Source organism: Purpureocillium lilacinum (genome assembly GCF_023168085.1).
Source record: "Purpureocillium lilacinum CBS 284.36 DNA, scaffold_5, whole genome shotgun sequence".
In the NCBI taxonomy this organism is placed as follows: Eukaryota; Fungi; Ascomycota; class Sordariomycetes; order Hypocreales; family Ophiocordycipitaceae; genus Purpureocillium; species Purpureocillium lilacinum.
The window spans coordinates 3,751,100-3,769,359 of NW_027072115.1; the positions used below are offsets into that span (position 1 = coordinate 3,751,100).

At 57.7% G+C, this 18,260-nt stretch overlaps 6 protein-coding genes across 6 annotated transcripts; 2 read left to right on the forward strand and 4 right to left on the reverse strand.

The window, feature by feature from the left end:
* Positions 1 to 4: 4 nt before the first annotated feature.
* PLICBS_007737 (uncharacterized protein) lies at positions 5 to 873 on the reverse strand (the record flags this gene model as incomplete). Its single annotated transcript, XM_018321203.2, has 4 exons — positions 5 to 295; positions 359 to 675; positions 736 to 784; positions 850 to 873. The coding sequence occupies 4 exons, from the start codon at positions 871 to 873 to the stop codon at positions 5 to 7; spliced, it is 681 nt and encodes a 226-aa protein (XP_018181100.2).
* Positions 874 to 6,735: 5,862 nt separating this feature from the next.
* Positions 6,736 to 8,018, reverse strand: PLICBS_007738 (uncharacterized protein; the record flags this gene model as incomplete). The annotated part of the gene is made up of 3 exons (XM_018321206.2): positions 6,736 to 6,842; positions 6,904 to 6,999; positions 7,061 to 8,018. 3 exons carry the CDS (start codon positions 8,016 to 8,018, stop codon positions 6,736 to 6,738), a joined length of 1,161 nt encoding a protein of 386 aa, XP_018181103.2.
* Positions 8,019 to 8,673: 655 nt separating this feature from the next.
* Positions 8,674 to 9,498, forward strand: PLICBS_007739 (uncharacterized protein; the record flags this gene model as incomplete). The annotated part of the gene is made up of 1 exon (XM_018321207.2): positions 8,674 to 9,498. One exon carries the CDS (start codon positions 8,674 to 8,676, stop codon positions 9,496 to 9,498), a length of 825 nt encoding a protein of 274 aa, XP_018181104.1.
* Positions 9,499 to 9,851: 353 nt separating this feature from the next.
* Positions 9,852 to 13,720, reverse strand: PLICBS_007740 (uncharacterized protein; the record flags this gene model as incomplete). Its single annotated transcript, XM_018321208.2, has 2 exons — positions 9,852 to 13,406; positions 13,457 to 13,720. The coding sequence occupies 2 exons, from the start codon at positions 13,718 to 13,720 to the stop codon at positions 9,852 to 9,854; spliced, it is 3,819 nt and encodes a 1,272-aa protein (XP_018181105.2).
* Positions 13,721 to 14,567: 847 nt separating this feature from the next.
* On the forward strand, positions 14,568 to 16,706 carry PLICBS_007741 (uncharacterized protein; the record flags this gene model as incomplete). Its single annotated transcript, XM_018321209.2, has 3 exons — positions 14,568 to 14,573; positions 15,102 to 15,723; positions 15,781 to 16,706. 3 exons carry the CDS (start codon positions 14,568 to 14,570, stop codon positions 16,704 to 16,706), a joined length of 1,554 nt encoding a protein of 517 aa, XP_018181106.2.
* A 247-nt stretch (positions 16,707 to 16,953) lies between these two features.
* Positions 16,954 to 17,927, reverse strand: PLICBS_007742 (uncharacterized protein; the record flags this gene model as incomplete). The annotated part of the gene is made up of 2 exons (XM_065601237.1): positions 16,954 to 17,813; positions 17,882 to 17,927. The coding sequence occupies 2 exons, from the start codon at positions 17,925 to 17,927 to the stop codon at positions 16,954 to 16,956; spliced, it is 906 nt and encodes a 301-aa protein (XP_065457309.1).
* Positions 17,928 to 18,260: the final 333 nt, after the last annotated feature.

Below are 18,260 nucleotides of genomic sequence, written 5' to 3' on the forward strand. Positions count from 1 at the left end.
TTATTCAGGACCAGAAGATCAAGCGGGGTTTTCCTCCAGTCTTGGAACTCGGCAGCAATCCCATGAAGCTGCTGAGCGATAGTCTCGGTCGGTACGGCATCCCAAGCGAAGGCATCTCTTCTGGAGTTACGGCCTCTACCTCGTGCATGTTTTGCGAGTTGAACATGCATAGGGCCCCGACGGTTGGCTCGCAATAGGCCTTTTGCGCGTCTTTGACCAAGTCGCGATGATAGCCGTAACTTTCGGGGTCACGGTATCGAAGGGCATCTTTTGTCCACTGTACGTCATGAACAATCTATTGCGCCTTGTCAGAGTAACTGAATACCACAATTAGTCGTATGATGTGTTCGTTGCTTACCGTTTGTCCACCTTTGACCGGGGCGAGAAAGAGGTTGAACACTGCCTGGTGTTCAACGGAATTGATGATCCATTCCTCTGTCAGACTATCGTATGGGGAAAAGTCGCAGTGAAGATGGGTAGAGTCGTTCAAGGCTCGAAAGATTCCCGAAAAGTAATTGAGTCCCGGGCCCTCAGAGGCGATTTGTACATCCCAGTCTGGGAAGAGCGCGGCGATGCGGTTGATCACTCGATACCAGGCGTCGAGACCCTTTTCCTCGGCAAGCTTCTGGTGGAAGTTCTCCCATTTCTTGGCATCGGCGAAGTACCTGACCTGCTCTAGGATTGATGTTAGCGGATTGTATGCACCCGTGTGAAGGGCTTTCGGAAGGTCATCACCATCGCTGCGATTTTTCAAGTCCTCTTGCGATTGAGCTTGATACTCAAACTATCATCAAATCAGCCTGTTGAGCTTTTGTAGGCAACAAAATTGCTCGAAAACGTATGACATACCTGGGCGATGCCCACCTTGCGCATGGTCGGCCCTGTATTATGCGTATAGGGAGTGACGAGTCGGCTCAACTCCCGCTCATACTTGGCGCACTCGCTTGGCGTGAGGAACCCATGCTCTTTGATAAGCGGTGTTTTGCCATACAAAAGATCAAGCATCGTGTCTCGAGTAAGAGGCACGCTGTCTGTCGTTTTCCATTTGGACTGCTTTGGTACCGGGACTGCCGAAGGAAATTGATCCGAGCTGAGATGGTCGGGCTTCAAATCGGGTTTGACAACGCTGTACTGCACCCTTAGGCATGCATTGGCCCTTCTAGACAGAAAGGGGCGGGTTTTGGCGAGCTGGCAAAGCATGACTGACTGGTTCGGGATTCTCTACAAGAGTTGAAGGGACGAGATTCTAACAAGGGATAGATAATCGGTTGTGATCTTTTCCTCCTTTATTCCGAGGCCAATGCCGCCCTGTAAATATGATCGTTATATACGTACAGGTAAGCCGCATGCGTCCATGGTACCGCCACCACGGCGTCTAAGGACGTACCGCTGCCGTGTCTCTGGGTACATGTAGTGGTCACATGCCGGTCAGTTGCCTCAGCTGTACATAGTAGGTATTTCAGATCACATGCTCTGTTACTCCTTCCTCAGAGCACTGTTACGCCCAACTATGCCGTATTCATGAAGCTCGTAAGACCAATGAAGGGAAACGGAAGCAAGGCTGCAGCATTGCCACATGTACAACCATTTGATCGCCCTAGGGCGCCACACAGAGACCCGGCCCGCCGACGCCTCAAAGTTCTCATGGGTACTTCCCCAAAGTATCCTTACATAAATGAAACTTATTGAGACTACGAATGGAAAGGCAGCGAAGTGTGGCTGGCTGAGCCAGCCGTCTTCAGCGGCAAGCTTCTTTGGCCCCGGAAGCAGAGCGAGACGGAAACTGTACCGGTTTCTGAAGCCTGAACAACGCGTTTGGCAGCAATTTGTTTGTCTCTGCAGGTAGAGTAGCTTGTCTTTTCGCGAAAGTCATCAAGGACCAGGTCACGGGTTTGTAGCCATCGATCGAGACCACGGATGACTGTGGGTGCCATCATGCCAGAGGTTCTCCGCTACGTTCAGCACCCCTCCGACCTGACGGATTGGTTACTGGTGTTTCAGCCTGCGTGTCTGTCGAAGTCAGGGCACACCCGGGCGCATTGCGTCGATGGCTGATCCTGTTTCCTTTCCGTGTCTGGACTGCTCGGCGTCGCGCAGCCGTGCTCATGGCAATACACGCAATGGAGGGGTGGCATTCATGTTGGCCGGTGAACTCTTCGTCCAGAACGATCTGCTGTCCGAGTTGCGAGGCACCGGTTCGACTCTAGCACTATGGTAATCACGAGGGCATGGCTTGAATATGGCTGCGTAGGGCGAAGGGTTAGCATATTGCAGCTCATCCAGGCCTCAGACCATCACTTACACGCAACGGATATTATTCTTGAGGTTCATCCTCAGTGGCTTCGAAATGGTGATGTCAAGGTATGAAGTGAAGCATGGCTCAAGGGCATCGGCGTACGGGTACCGCTGGACCTGGGCTATGTCAGGAGTTTTGAAACAACACCAAGACCTAGTTACGCTTCGTGGCGCAGAGGGAGACACGCAGGCGAGACCTTTGCGGCGGGAACTAGAAAATTAGCTCCCGCAGTGATCCGAACGGCCGCAGATACGGATGTACTGGGTGTGTAAATCGACCTAGACTGTTTTCCCCAACGCGTTCTTCTCTACCGGCCACCAAGTTGGACTCACTCCCCGGATTCGTAATAAGCTTCTCACGCCGAGGCACTCACACAAGTATATTTCTTGGGCTCTTCCCGCGGAGCAAGAACTCAGTCCGGAAAAGGCCTGGCCACACCAGCATCAGCAATGCACAAGTCGCTCCTACCGGCAGCCGCGTCGCATGGAACATCGCATGCCAGATGAATCTGGCCCTTGGAATGTCTCGACTACCAGCTAGCCACAGGAAACGCATTGTACAAGATGTTTGAGATGGCAAGGGCTGGGCCGTCTTTCCGCGTCATGTCTTGAGCCTGTACTACCCCATGTCTCGGCCACTGCATCAGAAGTAGCGACATGCAACGGAAGTGAGCAGTGAACGCCTCGAGCGTGACTCTTTGCTACTTTTGATAAAAACAGTCTGCCGGCAGTGGACTGGAAACAGCCGTCTTGGCGTGCTCAGTTGCCGGAGTCTTACCCATCCCTACATGTCGAGTACTGGCCAGAATTCAGGGAGACCGGCAGCACGGATATATCCGAAACTAGATCATGCTAAGATAACACACAAGACTAAAGTACAGAAATACTGGTATTACAGTGAATTTTGCTGTTGTCCAGGCTACTTCTATTGTATCTAGGAGACATATGCGTATGGAGGAAACACTACGAGGCACAAGAGCCGCGATCATCGTTGCAGCGTCGTGCGACAAAAGGATGTCTGAGATGATCGCAGCCGACAATAACAAAATCCCTACATGTACTACAAGCACGCTTTTCATATTTCGAAAGACGCAAATCGGACGAAACTTGCGCAGCGATTTCCCCTAAAAGTAGTCATTCACCCGCTGCTAGGTTTCTCATCGACATCATTCGCTCCCCCCGCCGCGGCCTCTCTGCGTTGCCGAGCCCTCCCGTTGCTTGAAGACGCAGCGATTGTGTCCTCAGGTAGTTCGGCGAGGGTCCCCGTGCTCGTGTCAAGCTCCAGCGGGAGCTGTCTACCGTCCCCGATTTCGTGAATAGTGGCAACACCAATCGCCTTTTCCACAACTTCTTTATCTCCCCCCCTTCCAGCCCAGGATCCCGATTGACTCTGCCTCTCTCGTTTTCGTCGCAGCAGCCAGTATACTAGGCCGCCAAGGAGCAGCAACGCACCGACACCGACACCAATGCCGATGCCGGCTTTGGCACCACCGCTCATTCCGCTCTCAGAAGGTGGTGAGGTAGAAGGAGACGGCGAAGGTACGAACGACAGCGACGGTGTTGGCGTGTCTGTGACGGTATTCAATGTGGTTCGTGTCAACGATGTCTTGTCCGTCCTTGCGGGTTTGGCTGGACCGGTCGGAACGCCAGAGGCAGCATAGCTCGTCGTTGGAACCCCTGACACGCCCAATGTCGTCTCGCTGCGGTCCTCGGCTGACAGCAGGAACGTGACACTGTTGACGCCATTGCCTCTTTGACCGGTCTCATATATATTGAACCAGCAATAGTCGGACGATACGTTGAAGTCGACGTATACCAGTGTGCTGCCAATTGGCTTGACGTTGTCGACTGAGTTTACTGTATGGGTCGCGCACAAGGCAAGATCAGCATATGTCCAGTTACGCAGTGATGCGTGGCAACGGACCTATGAAGGTTGGCCCCTCAGCTTTGGTGCGGTCGACGCAGAAGAGCGTCAGGCTGGCCTTGTCCAGCGTTGACGTCCAGCTGACATTGATCGTCTGTCCCTCATGGAAAGTCAAGCCGTTTTCCACAGGGTACGTGAATGTAGCAACCTGTTCGGCATGAATTGGCTGTACCAGCAGTTGGCAAAGAGTGTTTATGCCAAGCGCGGTGTTCCATGTCGATGAGTCCGGTTGCATTTGGTCCTCGCTTGGGATTGCCCCGATGTTGAGCGTTCGCCCAATTTGGGGCTTCAAAAGTACCGATATCGCACACGCGGAGGTTCATGTGAGAGCAAGAGTCGAAGTGCAATGATCACGCTACTGCGTGTCTTGTTGCTGAGCGCCTGATGATGCTCAAGTTGGCGAGTCCCGGCGGGACAAAGTCTCACGCTGGTGCAAAATGAGAAATGCGGTACAAAGTGAACTTGTCGAGACGTTTGCTACTCTCTGTGACATACAGCCCCTTTCTCGGGCCTGATGACTGAGGCATTAGTGCAGAGGTAGGGTTACTTCTCAGCCGTGTTTCCCATTCCGGGCATGATTGATGCCGGGGATGCTTGGATCGGCGCTTAAGGCCGAGGTTGCATGTCGGCGGCTAACGACGGGGTTGTTCATGTTTGAGGACGCGCCGAGGCGTCGTCAAAGGGATCGTTCGCGGGGTTCCAATTGCTTCCGCATTACTTGAGAAGATTGTCACGACTATTCGACCTCAAGTTACGGACTTGTATATTGAGCTGCTTCTGAAAGTGTTACTGACCCCGCATGGAAACCCAGCGGGCCGACATACTAATGCGTGCCGTCGAAGAAACCTACGCCGAGTCGCCGACGAACATGAGCTGACGCCTTTTCAGCGACGGCGATGACTTCATTGAGACGGACTTTCGGGTTATCCGGACAAGGCCCAGTTCCTGGTAAAACTCAACGTCTTCAACTTTGCACAGATACCAGGCCTGGCTCAATTGTCGCCCGCGCCCGATTCGTCCCACGTTCTCGCTTTGCTGTCTTGCCGGCTTGTTCCCTCTCTTAGCTCCCCTGCTCGGCCCCCGTGCGAGAACCTGCAGCTTTAGCGGCGGCAAGGTCGCAACCCAGCCCGCGAGCCGAGCAGCGCTTGAAGAGTGACTATTGCTGCAGGTCACATGCAACGAGGATGTCGCGCCGCGCCTCTTCCATATAAAGCCGGCCGATCCCTGCGCCACCATTGAGTTGACACTCTGGAATGTAGGATTTGAGATTTCGGTCAGTTCTGTAGGGGGGCCATGTCGACATGAGGGGTTTGTTGGTCCTGAATCGACGCAGTGCTATTTCCTGCAGAAGACTTTACTTTGTACTGCTGTCCTACGTTAAGCCAACACAAGATTTAAAGGCGGGGATCGGGACATGGCAGTGCCAGTGTTTCCATATATACCAGTTCAACGAGCTACTGCAAAGCATCAATGATTGTAGCATGCGACCTCATCAGCTTGCCTCAACCCATCCTTCTCTCCGAGAGGTCTCCATTTAGCTCGAGCGAAAACTCTCTCTATTGACAATCGATACCACCCTGTTGGCTCATCCGCCGCGCCTGCACGTCCAAATGACAGAACCAGAAGCCACAAACTCATCCCCCGCCGCAGTACCCCAGCCCCCGCTTCGTCAATCATGGACGCTGAGCGGGTACCCAATCGTCGACAACTATCGCGACCTCGCGGCGGGGCGTATCGCACAAGTCGAAGCGAGCGAAGAGTTTGCCCCCAGGCCGCCAGCGCTCGAGGTGTACTGGCACAACCGAATGCAAGCCGACCGTACGGACCTGCTCGGGGGACTCGTGACGGACGCGAATGTGGACGTCACGGAGTATCTCAGACGGGTCGGCCGCTTTCTCGACGCCAACTCGTGCGAGGTTCTTGCGCTCAATGCAACGAGGTACGCCGTCAATGTCATTATCGCGGTAGATTGTTCTTGTCAGGAGATGAGGACTTGGCTTACTGAGCATGACCTCTTACACGCCCGCTAGTCAAATCTCAGAGCCACCGCACGTGAGCGAGAGACGGAATCGTTTGGCTTGAAGAGCGTCATAGGGGCGCAACCTTTGCATTATTCAAGACGCAAAATAACAAGGTGTACTGTAATAAAAGCACCTCTTCGGCGCTTTATCGAGGAGGTTGATTCACTCGTAACCATCCTGACTGTGGCCACATCAAGTCGCCTGCGTTGAGAAACGCTCAACGTGCACTGCTCATCTTCCAGCTGCTATGTCTCTCGGCGTCCGAAACACACAGGGGTGAAAGTTCACGGCGAGGATAGCTTGGCGTCCAAGGATGACGGCAAGAGCAATTCGGGCAACAAACCACCCCCCTGGTCACGAGGAATCGCAGCACAAGACCCCGAGTTTTATACTGCAAATTGCAGAGCCACACAACTTGAACATACCGGCGTATTAGACTACGTACATGCATAGCGGTCTTATGAAGAGCACGCGTCACCAGAGTAACAGCCGACATTAGTGAATAGTGTTGGGGCCGGTCTCGATTAAGACCTTGAGCGCTCCAGTCTCTCCTGCCCGGGAGAATGTCCTGTACGCCTCCTCTCCCTCCTCCAACTTGAAGCCTGCATAAAATATGAGATTTCACGTCAAATGCGCTACAGTGAAGGGAATACGGTGACTCACGGTGAGTGACGAGGTCCACTGGCCGCAGCTTCCCGGCCGCGACCTGGTTTATCAGCATGGGCGTCACCCCAGCGTCTACCAGTCTCGTGGTGATGGCTAATTTCGAGCCGCCCTGTCAGTAATCCGAAATGCCGTCCCGTGAAGTGCGAATTCTCACCAATATTCTTCGCCCACAGCTGGTCCAGGTGGAGCTTGACGGGAACGCCGTGGACGCCCACGTTGGCCAGGACGCCGCCGGGGGCAAGCATCTTCTGGCACAGCTCAAACGTTGCGGGCACGCCCACGGCCTCGATGACGGTGTCGAATCCCTTGCCGCCGGTAATCTCATTGACCTTGGCCAGGGCGGCGTCCTCACTGCTGTTGTTGATGGTCTCGGTGGCGCCGAGCTTCTTGGCCACCTCGAGCCGCTTCGGGTCCTTGTCGAGGACGGCAATGGTCGCCGGCGAGTACATCTGCGCCGTCAACAAGGCCGCCAGGCCGACCGGCCCGGAGCCCACAATGGCGACCGTCGAGCCGGGGCAGACCTTGCCGTTCTGGACGCCGCACTCCAGCGCCGTCGGGAAGATGTCGCTCAGCATCACCATGGCGCCCATGTCCACCGCGCCGGGGATGGCGTGCAGGCTCGAGTCGGCGTGCGGGACGCGCGTGTACTCGGCCTGCGTGCCGTCGATGGTGTTGCCGAGGATCCAGCCGCCCGACGTGCAGTGGCTGTACATGCCGCGGCGGCAGTACTCGCACTTGGCGCAGCTCGAGATGCACGAGATGAGCACCCGGTCGCCGGGCTTGAAGCGCGTCACCGCGGACCCGACCTCGCCGACGATGCCCTCGCCCTCGTGCCCCAGAATCGTCCCCGGCTTGCACGTCGCGACGTCCCCCTTGAGGATGTGCAGGTCCGTGCCGCATATCGTGGTCTTGGTGATCTTGATGATGGCGTCTGTGGGCGACGAGAGCTCCGGCTTCGGCCGGTCCTGCAGCGCGATGCGATCCTTGTCGCGGTACACGAGGGCCTTCATCGTGGCCAAGTATCTCGCAAAGTTGAGCACAAGGGGGGTTCGGTTTCTCGCGGCCGTAAACACAAGAGGCTTTTGTCTTGCAACATTGACGATGCGCTGCATGATTGGGAAAGGACCAAAGCTGGGATTTATAACAAGACTGTATGACTAGACCCTAGAGCGACTGGCCACTCATTGCTACCCTGGGTGTCGAGAGCTGTCAAAAGCCAGTGGCAGCAGAGACGAGAAAGAGCCGTGGCGAGGCCCCCCGGCGCCATCGGAAGGGACTGCGCTGCAGCTCTCTCCGCAAACGGGGAGCCGTTTAGCGAGGGTCGCATCGTGGCGTGACAGCTGGGCTGATGTCAATCCCGAGCGGTGGATTGAGTTTCGCGGGGGTGGGAAACGTCACGGGTTGGGGCCGCCGAACTCTGTTTCTGCCAAGAACCGCCGTTCAGCTGGCCTCTCGTAGCATTCTCGCCTGGGGTTCTGGACCGAGCCTGTTTCCGTGTTGTGGCGAGACGATCTGTTCCAAAGAGCTGAAAGGACTGGCGCGTGTGTGTAAGTTAACGCGGGCTTCGGCAGTTGGGCCACTCGACCATGTAAGTGGTGATGGTATATCAAGGCCAGGCCACCCGCATCCTCCCGGCTGCAACGCCATGCATGACGCACGTATTTATCCAGCGCCTCGCTGTATGGCGGAGATCCAAAGTCGTAACCACATCTGTCTGAAGCTTCGTATCTCATCACGCCTCCACCGCTCGGCAGCGCAACAGCAAGCATGTCGGGACTCGACAGCTACACTGCCGGCATGACCGAGGTGCCCGAGAACCTCTTCCACACGGTCCTCACCGTCGTTGATCTGCACAACGACCCCTCGGGCGGCACGCGCTCCTACTACGTGCTGGGCACCCACGGCACGCTCGAGGCCGCCAAGGTCTACAGCACCGTCGCCCTGCAGGAGCTCGGCTTCCACCGCGACGACTTTGACGACTATGCCGCGCGTCCGGCCCCCGGTGCCGGTGCTGCCGCCTCCGCCTCCACTGCCGCCGCGGTAGAGCAGGCCGTCACGGCAGAGGCCTGGCCGCACGGCGAGGGCGTGCTGCTCTTCGCGCGCGCCCCCGCCGGACACGAGTTCACGATACGCATCGACACGACGCCCAACAACGAGTCCCTGCGCGCCAGAGCCGGCAGCACCGGCAGCGGCGGCGGCGCGCTGCTCCTCCCGGACGGGGCGCGCTTCCTGCACTACGTCCTGCAGACGACGGTCGACTACAACGTGGACCGCACGGGCGCCGCGCAGACGGCCGAGATCGAGGGCGCCTACGTCCACCGCGCCGACGCCTGGACCGCCGCCCACAGGTGCCTCGACAGGGACGACTATGCCGAGTACGACTCCCGCGGGGATGCCGAGTTCCTCGGCGAGTGGCCCTATGGCGAGGACGTCGTCGTGCATGCCGTTGCCGACACGGGCCAGAACTTTCAAGTTGCCGTCAAGACGCCGCCGCATGGGGATGAGAAGCGCCGCGCCGAGCTGAAAAAGACTGTCAAGCGGCATAAAGCCGAGGAGGCGAAAGCCCGGGTGGGAAGGGATATGACCGACTAATGCAGAAACCCGACCCTCGTGTGCTTCGTGTGGATGTAGGTCTCTCTGATTTCTGCTGACTGTGAGCAGGAGTTGTTGCTTTCAAATCTTGTTTGCGATGCCGTGAGTCTGCCAGCTGATGTCCGTATTCTCTGTGTAATTGGTGAGCATGTAGCATATCATTGACACATACCCAAATTGAAGCAGCTTCTTAAATTATGCCCATCTACTTGATCCCAAATCGTGTGCGCCACGCCATGTATCGAACAGTTGTACATTCGAAAACCCCAAGATCCAAACTGCATGTGCGCCCAACGCATGTGCTCGCTCCATCCCCACAACTGTCCTCAATCGGTCGATAATGCCTTCTATCACTAATACTCGTCCTCAGAGTCGCTATGGTCGTGGATCCGGATGGCCCGCCATCTGCGATCAGTCAGGTCCTGCGCCGCCGTCCCCTCGCTCTCCGGGTCGACGTAACCGCTCCCGCCCGCGATGCTCAGCGCCACAGGCAAAAATACGAGCGCGTGCAGCGCCGCAAAGACGACCAGCGCCAGCCACACGCGGAAGTAGTAGATCTCAAAGATCTTGGAGCGCGTAAAGGCAAGGACGCAAACGCCCAGCAGCTTGGTGATGGTGATGCCGGAGAAGACGGAGCCGCCCACGTTGACCAGGGCGGTCCAAGCCCGGGCGTCACGGCCGCGGAGCGCGTTGTTGTTGCTCTCCATGACCGTCCGAGACGGAAACATGAAGGCGCGCGCAATATGCGCGCAAAACTCGACTGATATGCCGACGCAGATGATGAGATTGACCAGAGACACGGCGTTCAGGGAGACGTTGAACACCGCCATGGCCCCCATGATGTCGATGACACTCATGATGACCGTAATGGCAACAACGGCCGAGGTCAGCACCGATCCTAGCAGCAGAGAAGCCACGACGAAGATGATGCCAACCGCGGCGCAGAGGAGTCCTGCGGTCAGTGGGATAATGCTGAGGTACTGGTCAAAGAAGATGTAGAAGACGCTGTATGGGAAGACATCGGCCCCGGTCCGCTCCTTAATGTCTGCTGCGATACGGCGAGCTGATGAGTAGGCGTTGATGAAGTCGTCTTGGCTCCGGAGAGGCGTGTGCGCAGAACGGAAATTGGTGGCCTTGACGCTATTATCCGCATCGTTGATCACGACCGCGTCTCCGTACGCAGCCTGGCCGCCCAGTGGGCATTCGTCGTCCCCAGGGGCAGTCAGGAACTTCTCGAGGTAGTGAATGAACTCTTGGTTCTCTGGCATGCCCGAGAGCGTGGTGTTCCATGCCGGCTCACGGCCCGCAAAACAAGTCTTGCCATTCTCGATGCAGCAGCGTTCATAGATTGGGTTGAGCCAGAGGAAGAAGTCGTCAATCCAGCTTGCCGTAGGCGATGAGATGAACGAGATGTCGGGTCGCTGTCTTTCGAGCTCAAGCGTATTCGTCAAGGAAAGAGACTGGCACGTCGTGAAGCGCGAGCAGAGCTCCTGCTGCTCTGTCCGCTGCGATGCGTCCACACCCCTCGTCACAAAGTAAACAGGAGGTCCGACCTCCATGTAATCATACAGGTCGTTGAAATAGGGGATCAGGTACGACCCGTCAGGGATGGCCACGCGCTGGTCCAGTCCCAGCTGAATCTTCGGCAGAAGTGCCAACGCAGCGGCAAACACACCCAAAAAGATGGTGACAACGCCCAGCTTGACCTTCTTTCCGAAGAGACTTGGGGCGTACGTGTTTTTGATGAAAACTTGCAACAAGCTCTCCTCGTCGGAATCAGAGCCCCGGCCGCCGGGGATGAATCCGTTTCCGCCGTTGAGGTGCACCCGTGCCTTGGTGACCTGCCAGAAGGGCCAAAGCTCGCAGCGATGATCCTCCACGCGCATCTGGTTGAGTGCCAGAAACGACACAAACATCGTCATCTGAAGGACGGCGTTGACGAGAACCGCACCTGCGGCATACGCGGCGAAGTTTCGAACAGCCGGCATGCCAACGGCCGCACCGAGGGCAAAGGCAACGGTCTCGGTCAGGGCGGAGAATAGGATCGACGGGCCCATGCGACCGACGGCACGAGCCACACGCTCTTCGACCATCTGGTCAGGGCAGCTAACGTTGACCCGCTCCAGCTCGTGGACGATGAGGAAGATGTTGTCGACGCCGACGGCCAGGACAATAAAGGGTATGACCTCGACGATGATGAGCGTGGCTTTGAGCCCTACCCAGGAGAAGAAGCCAATGGACGCAGTGATGGACATCAAAACAATGATGATGCCCACGAGACCCAGAGTGACCTTGGACTCGACAAGAAGCAAAGCGGGGTTCCTGAAGATGTGCTTGAAAGGAGTCCCTAGAGCCATGCAAGCGTAGATGAACATGACGATGTAGCTCACCACGATGATCTTGGCATCCGTGTTTGTCGACTTGTTTAGTTCTTGCTCGAGGCTGATCTCGGTGTTGAACGACAGCCGAAGGCCTCGGCCCTTGGCTTCTTCTTGAACCTCGAGGAGTCGATCGCGAAGGGCATTCTCCCAGTCGATGGCTCGTGCCAAAGCTGCGGTTCCTTCCTCGGCATTCCTGACGACCCAGGTGGTGGTGATCGCTGGAGCATCGGCAACGTCATCTCCATAACTTCCAAGAACCATGTCCGGTTCTATCGGCTGTCCAAACTCCGGCCTGCAGTCGACCGGAGACTTGGCGCAGCTCCGGAGATCCTGCTTCCATGTGTTCTTTCCGATGCTTCCCTTGGCCCACCAATACCCCGTGACCGACTGTACTACACAAGCGTCGTTGACTGGCTTGAAGCAAAGGTCATGGAGAAAGTCGCCGAAGGTCGGGCTCTGGATCTTTTCAATGCTCTTCTCGACGTCCGCCCACCACTTCAGGGTGTCATAGCTCAAAACGGGACTAGGTCCGGCGGTCGTAGTATCGTTGACAAGGAAAATCTTTTCAGCGCGGTAAAATGGACCAAAGTTGGAATCAAAGTAGTGCTTCTCCTGGGCAGCGGCAGAGGTCGGGCTGACCCAAAGACGGGCAGGCTCCTTTTCCAGGTCAAACCTGAACCATCCAGCGCTGAGAATGGCCACCACCACGAAGCTTGTAAGAATGGTGAGGCCAGGGAAGCGGGCGGCGGCGTGGCCAAGCTGATAGAAGAGCTTGTCGCATCGGTCGTTGAGCCAGTACCGTCTGGTAGGGCGGTCGCGCATCGCCTCAGTCAGAACTGGGCCACCCTCATCCTCATCGTCGCTCAGAGATGATTCGTGGAGGAGCCTCGTGCGCTCGACACGATGTTGCGCGTATTTCTTCCATGCGACGTGCCCAAACACAAACACCGCGACGGCAAGCAGCAACATGCCATAAGTGAAAATGGAGGCGAAGGAGAGGCACGGGAGCACGCCCACGCGGCAGGCGCCGGAACGCTTCACGGCTGGCAGCTTCGGACAGACTTCGGGGCAGTCGACGCAGACGCAGCGATAGTCGGGGTCCTCGTCGTTGCACTGCTTCGGTTTCATATCCAAGGGGCCCATGTTCGAGTCGCTCGTCGAGTTGGGAAAGTTGATTTGGAAAGGCGATCCAACGAGAGGCTTCTTGTCGCCCAGGAACTTGAGCATCTCATGGTAGTTTTTGGCGCCGCCTCCAATCAAATCCATGGCCCGGCTGTTGGCGCCGCCAAACTTGACCTCCTTGCAGCTGTTGTAGAGGCCGGTGCCGTATTCCTTTGAAATGAGCTGGTCGAGCTCCATCACGAGCTGCTTACCATTCTTGGAGGCGGCGTCGGTGATGTTTATGAAGACGGATTGGTCGGGCGAGCAAGTGAACTTGCAAAAGAGGTTGAAGAAGTTGTGCTTGCATGCTGGACACGAGCCGATGAGGGTATTTGGCGTCCCCATCTCAGACTTGAGCGCCTTGACCTGTAGGACGTCAGTATGGGGAGCAACGCCGCGGATTCGACGTCGCATACCTGCTCGATGGTACAGCAGACCGGGCCTTCGCTCCATTCGCTACCGCAGAGGTCGACGAGCTCCTTCCGGAGCTCCGCATCTGGATCCGTAGCGGCGCCATTGTCGACGCACGGTAGCTCTTTGCCGAAGAAGCTCTGCTTTCCGCACTGGCCCCTGAATGCGCATCTCCCCGGCTCGTGCTTGGGAGTGTACGGGTCGGCGGCGACGAGTTGGGGAGCGAGCAGAGACGCCGCCCCGAGCAGAGCCGCGACTCGATGACGCATCCCGTTGCGGTGGGCCGTCTCGGCCGCCTCGGAGTTGGCGAGGGCCTTTTCGACGATGCGTATACCTGGGTCGAGCGAGAAACGGAGTCGGATACAGGAGGCGACGAGGGAAGGGATGGTGCGACAGCAGGAAGGACGCGCTGTGTCGTGCGCGGGACGTCGACGAAATTGTTGGGGGGATGTTGGAGGCTTCAAGCTCTGGCGGGCTCACGATGGACGAAGCAGGCAGTATGTCACCCGATGCGACTGGGGAAGAACTGGACCTTGGCCAGCCACTGAAGGGCCGAGTGCGTGTGCCTGACGTCGTTGCTTCAGTGGAACGCCGGGCACTAACATTTGCCGGCGCCGGCGCTCGGATGGGGGGGGGCTGGAATCGCTGACGGGCATTGACCCCGCCCCATGATTCCATTGCGCTTTGCGCTGGCGCGTGACACAAGCACCACCTGCAGCACCAGCCTGAGTCCAAGCTTGGACGGCTCAACGCTTGCAGTGCATAAACCCACCCGACCTGCTTCATCGATGACGCGCTTGCGTCGCAGCCAGCCGCTGCGGTGGCTTCCAGGTCACGGCCGCAGCTATGTTTGGGACCCTAATTAAGACAAGCAAATGATCCGTTAGCAGGTAAGTAGAGTCAAGGAGTCCTGGCCGCGACAGGCTGCCTCTCTTGTCTCTCGGCTTCCAGCGCTGTCGGTGTCAGTGTCGGACCGTCCTTCCTACATGCTTGCCTTTGCCGGCACCTGACTATAGCAAGCCCGAAAGCCATTGTTGCTACATGTTGCTAGAGTTTGAATCACGTATGATCACAGACAAACATGCCCTGTACTCCGTGTTCATGTCCGAGGTCGTCATGGATGTGAGTCGGCCAGGTGCCCGTCAGAGCTGCACGTGACGTCGGTCCCCCGCTGCCAGCTGCACCACAGCCCACTGCCGCCGCCCACAGCGCCCCGCCGGCGCGTCTGTGTCACTCCTGTCCCACGTCAAGACTCAACACCAACGCTACCTCACCCTGTCACTCAAACTCACTCACTGACACCTCGCGACTTCGTCACCCAGCGCCCGCCTCAGAGCGATGATTTGATCTTTTGTCTTTCAGACTTGAGTCAGCGACGGCCCAACACCAACTTTCTCTCTTTCCAAACTCAAGGAGAATGCCTGCGCTCCAGAGCCTCTTGACCTTCCCAAGATCCAACGTTCCGTCTCCCCATTCCGCCGTGGCGTAGAAGCGGCATGACGAGTGAATCCAAGCCGGACCCCGTCCAAAGCCTAGTGGTAAGCGTGAGATTTCCAGCTCATCCTCGGGTCAAAGCTGGCTTCATGCGAAGCCTCGCGGACTGCAGACGGGCTCGGATGTAAACATTGATCTCACGCTGACGTATCGCAGGATGCTTTCCACAGTCTTCTCGACGAGGCCCTCATCGTAGCAATCGCCAGCGACTACAATCTCGCTGATCCAAATGCCTACGATGCAGCCAAAGCTACTCTCGAGGACATCGCGCAGAGTGTGCCGTCCGAGGAGGCCACCGGCTTCAACCCCAGCGGCATTCCCATCGTGCCAGAAGGCGACAGCGACGGGCTGAAGGATGAGCCAACGACCACAGCCAGCGTCAGCCAGCCGGCTTCCCAAACCAATGCCACTGATCCGTCAAGCGTCGGCTCGGCCGCGGCAGACTGCGCGGCAGCCATCCCCCGTCTCACGTCGTTTGACAATGACAGCCAAGAGTCTAAGGTGCTCTTGCTGCAGTCAATGTTCGCCGACCTCAAGCCATACGACGTCGAGTACGCCCTCAAAAAGGCCAATGGTGACGTCCAGACTGCTCTGGATTACCTTCTCAACATCCAGTACCTCGCTTCAACGGGCCAGCAGATGAAGGGCATCGACGGCTTCTTCACGCCTGAAGAAACAGCAGCTTCATCCAAGGGAAAGCGAAAGAGGAAGGGAAAGAAAGCTCTTAGCCCGAGCTCGGACCTGTCCGACACAACGCCCCCCAATCTCGAAGCCAACAGTGAGTACGCCCCGCCGTCAGGATTGTGCTCCAGCACGAGCTCACTGCGTAAACCAGGCCAAGACGACATTCAGTTCATCGCCGAAAGATTCGGCATGCGCTCAGAAGAGGTATCGGACGCGTATCAAAAATGCGACCGCTCCAAAGGCGCAACGGCAGTCGAACTTTTGGACCAGTTTCTGTCCCACGGAATCGAGACTCAAGATGAGGCAGGCAAGGAACACGCAGACGCACTGGCGCGCAAGTATCGACATGTACCCGAGAAGTACATGCCCACCATCGTTCACGTCGCCGGATCAATTCCGCAGTTTGCCGATGACCTGGCCTCGCTGCTCAACAAGCATTTCACAAAGCAATCCAAAGCGCAGAAGCTAGATCTGACCTACAGACTGACGCCACTGCCGCGAGAGGAAATCGAAGGCAGTGACGTCTCGGCATCGGCTGGCAAAAGCGGCGGACAGGTCGGGCTGCTCGGTGCAAAAACCCCCGCTGCGCCGTCCATGGACTACTCGCAGGCTGTTCAGGCTGCAAATAAACACCATCAGGATCGGGTGGACGCGCTCTCCTCGGCTGCCCAGCTCCATCGGAGAGGCGCCTCGAGCCCTCTGTACAGGCAGGCCGCGGGATACTACACAGACCGGGCCCGCGAGCAGGCAAGGTACGCTCAACAGGCTACCGCCACGGCCGCGGACCTCCTGGTCCAGGAGCAGAGCACCTCAAACTCGATTGACCTGCACGGCGTCGTGGTCCAGGATGGCGTGAGGATCGCACGCCAGAAAACGCAAGACTGGTGGCAGGGACTCGGCGAGTTCAGGAGCAAGCGGGCGAAGGAGCAGGGCGGCTTCACTGTCATCACGGGCTTGGGCCGCCATAGCGCTGGTGGCATCTCGCAGATGAGACAGGCTGTTGCCGCAGCTCTTCTTCAGGACGGGTGGAAGTTTCACGTAGAGACAGGCAGGTTTGTCGTGACTGGGCGTCGTTGAACGGTGCCTTGTGCTTGGGAGGAGTAAGGGGGCTCTTGGGTGCTGCATAGTACTGTTTTTGAGTGCATGTTTCTGGCATAGCGGATGGACTGGATTAGAAGGCAGGATAGATGTGATACCAACTGTAGAGGCGTTAACTGAAAAAGTCTACCCATCTATCAATCTATGCTCCTGTGTCTCCTGGATGAAAGCCTTTTGCTGGCAATTTTCCCGTTGCCTGACCTCTTTGAAGCCGACTGCGACGCGTCTATGCCTTCTTCTGCAGCAGCTGCTTCGCGCACCTGTTCCAGACAGCCGCGCCCGTCAGGATGGTGCTGCAAAACATGGCAATGCCAATGACCCCGACATGGACCTTGACCCACCCCAGGCTCGACGCCGGGATCACCAAGTCGAGCACATCAGCAAGCAGCTTCATGACCAGCGCGCCCGTCTTGGCATTGACCTCCTTCATCCACTCCTTGCGCTCGTCCTTGCGCTTCTTAGCCAGGGCACGCTGCTCCGCCGTTGTCATACTGCCCGTCTTCTCCCCCTTTGCGTTGCCGTCGCCCTCGTCGCCGTTAGCCGCGTCCGCGACGCCAAAGCCCTCACCCGTCTGCGGCACGGGCTTGTGCGCCAGCAGCCGCAGGAGCTTCACGCCCGAGCTCAGCGCCGAGGCGTACAGCGCGACGAACCACAGCGTCTGCGCCTGCGCGTCCAGCCGCCTCGCCTCGCCGAGGCCCAGCAGCGCGACGCCCGGCACGCGCGCGAGGTCGACGAGCGTGGCGGACTCGACGAGGCCGAACATGCCGAAGCACGACGCGGCGATGATGTCGAGCCACGTCTCGAGCGGCTTGCCCACGCCACCGCTGCTTCCACCACCCGACGAGGACGGCGCCGAGTCAGCCACGTACAGCGTCCAGCCGGCCTGGAAGCTGCCGAGGAACCAGAACAGGCGGATGGCGCGGCGCGTCAGGTTCAGGCGCGACTGCAGCTCGAGCAGGGACGTGGCGGTGGAGGCGTGCACCGAGGCTGGGCGCGAGGGGAGCAGGTACGTGGCGATGAGGGAGGGGTACGAGGTGAGTATCAGGAAGACGGACTGGATGAAGCGCAGGAGGCGCTCCAGACCGACTGCGGCGGCGTCAGTGACTCTGCTAGCGAGAAAGGCGTCCCAGCCCGCGGGGAGACAGGCGCCGTACCGATGTCCGTCCCAAACGCGGTGAATTGCTCCACGATGCCCGCCATGGTGGAGAGTCTGTAGGGTGCTTCGCCGCAACCCAAGGTAAAAACGATGATGAGAAAATAATAACCGCAATAGAGACGCGCGTAATGAATGCCAAGGAAGCGCCGTGACGGTGAAGCCAAAACGCGTGCGAAATGCAAAAGGTGGTGGGATCTGCGGTGATGAGGTGCAAAGTTGGGCCCCGAGTGAGTGAGTTGTCGCCAACGCATCCCGGTTCGCCGAAGTCGCAGCCGCGCCCCGGCCCGGCCACTCCCGGCCACCGCGCGACGACGCTCGTCCGGATATCCTTGTCTGTGCGTAAAGTCTATATGGTGCAATCTTTGGAACATGTTGTT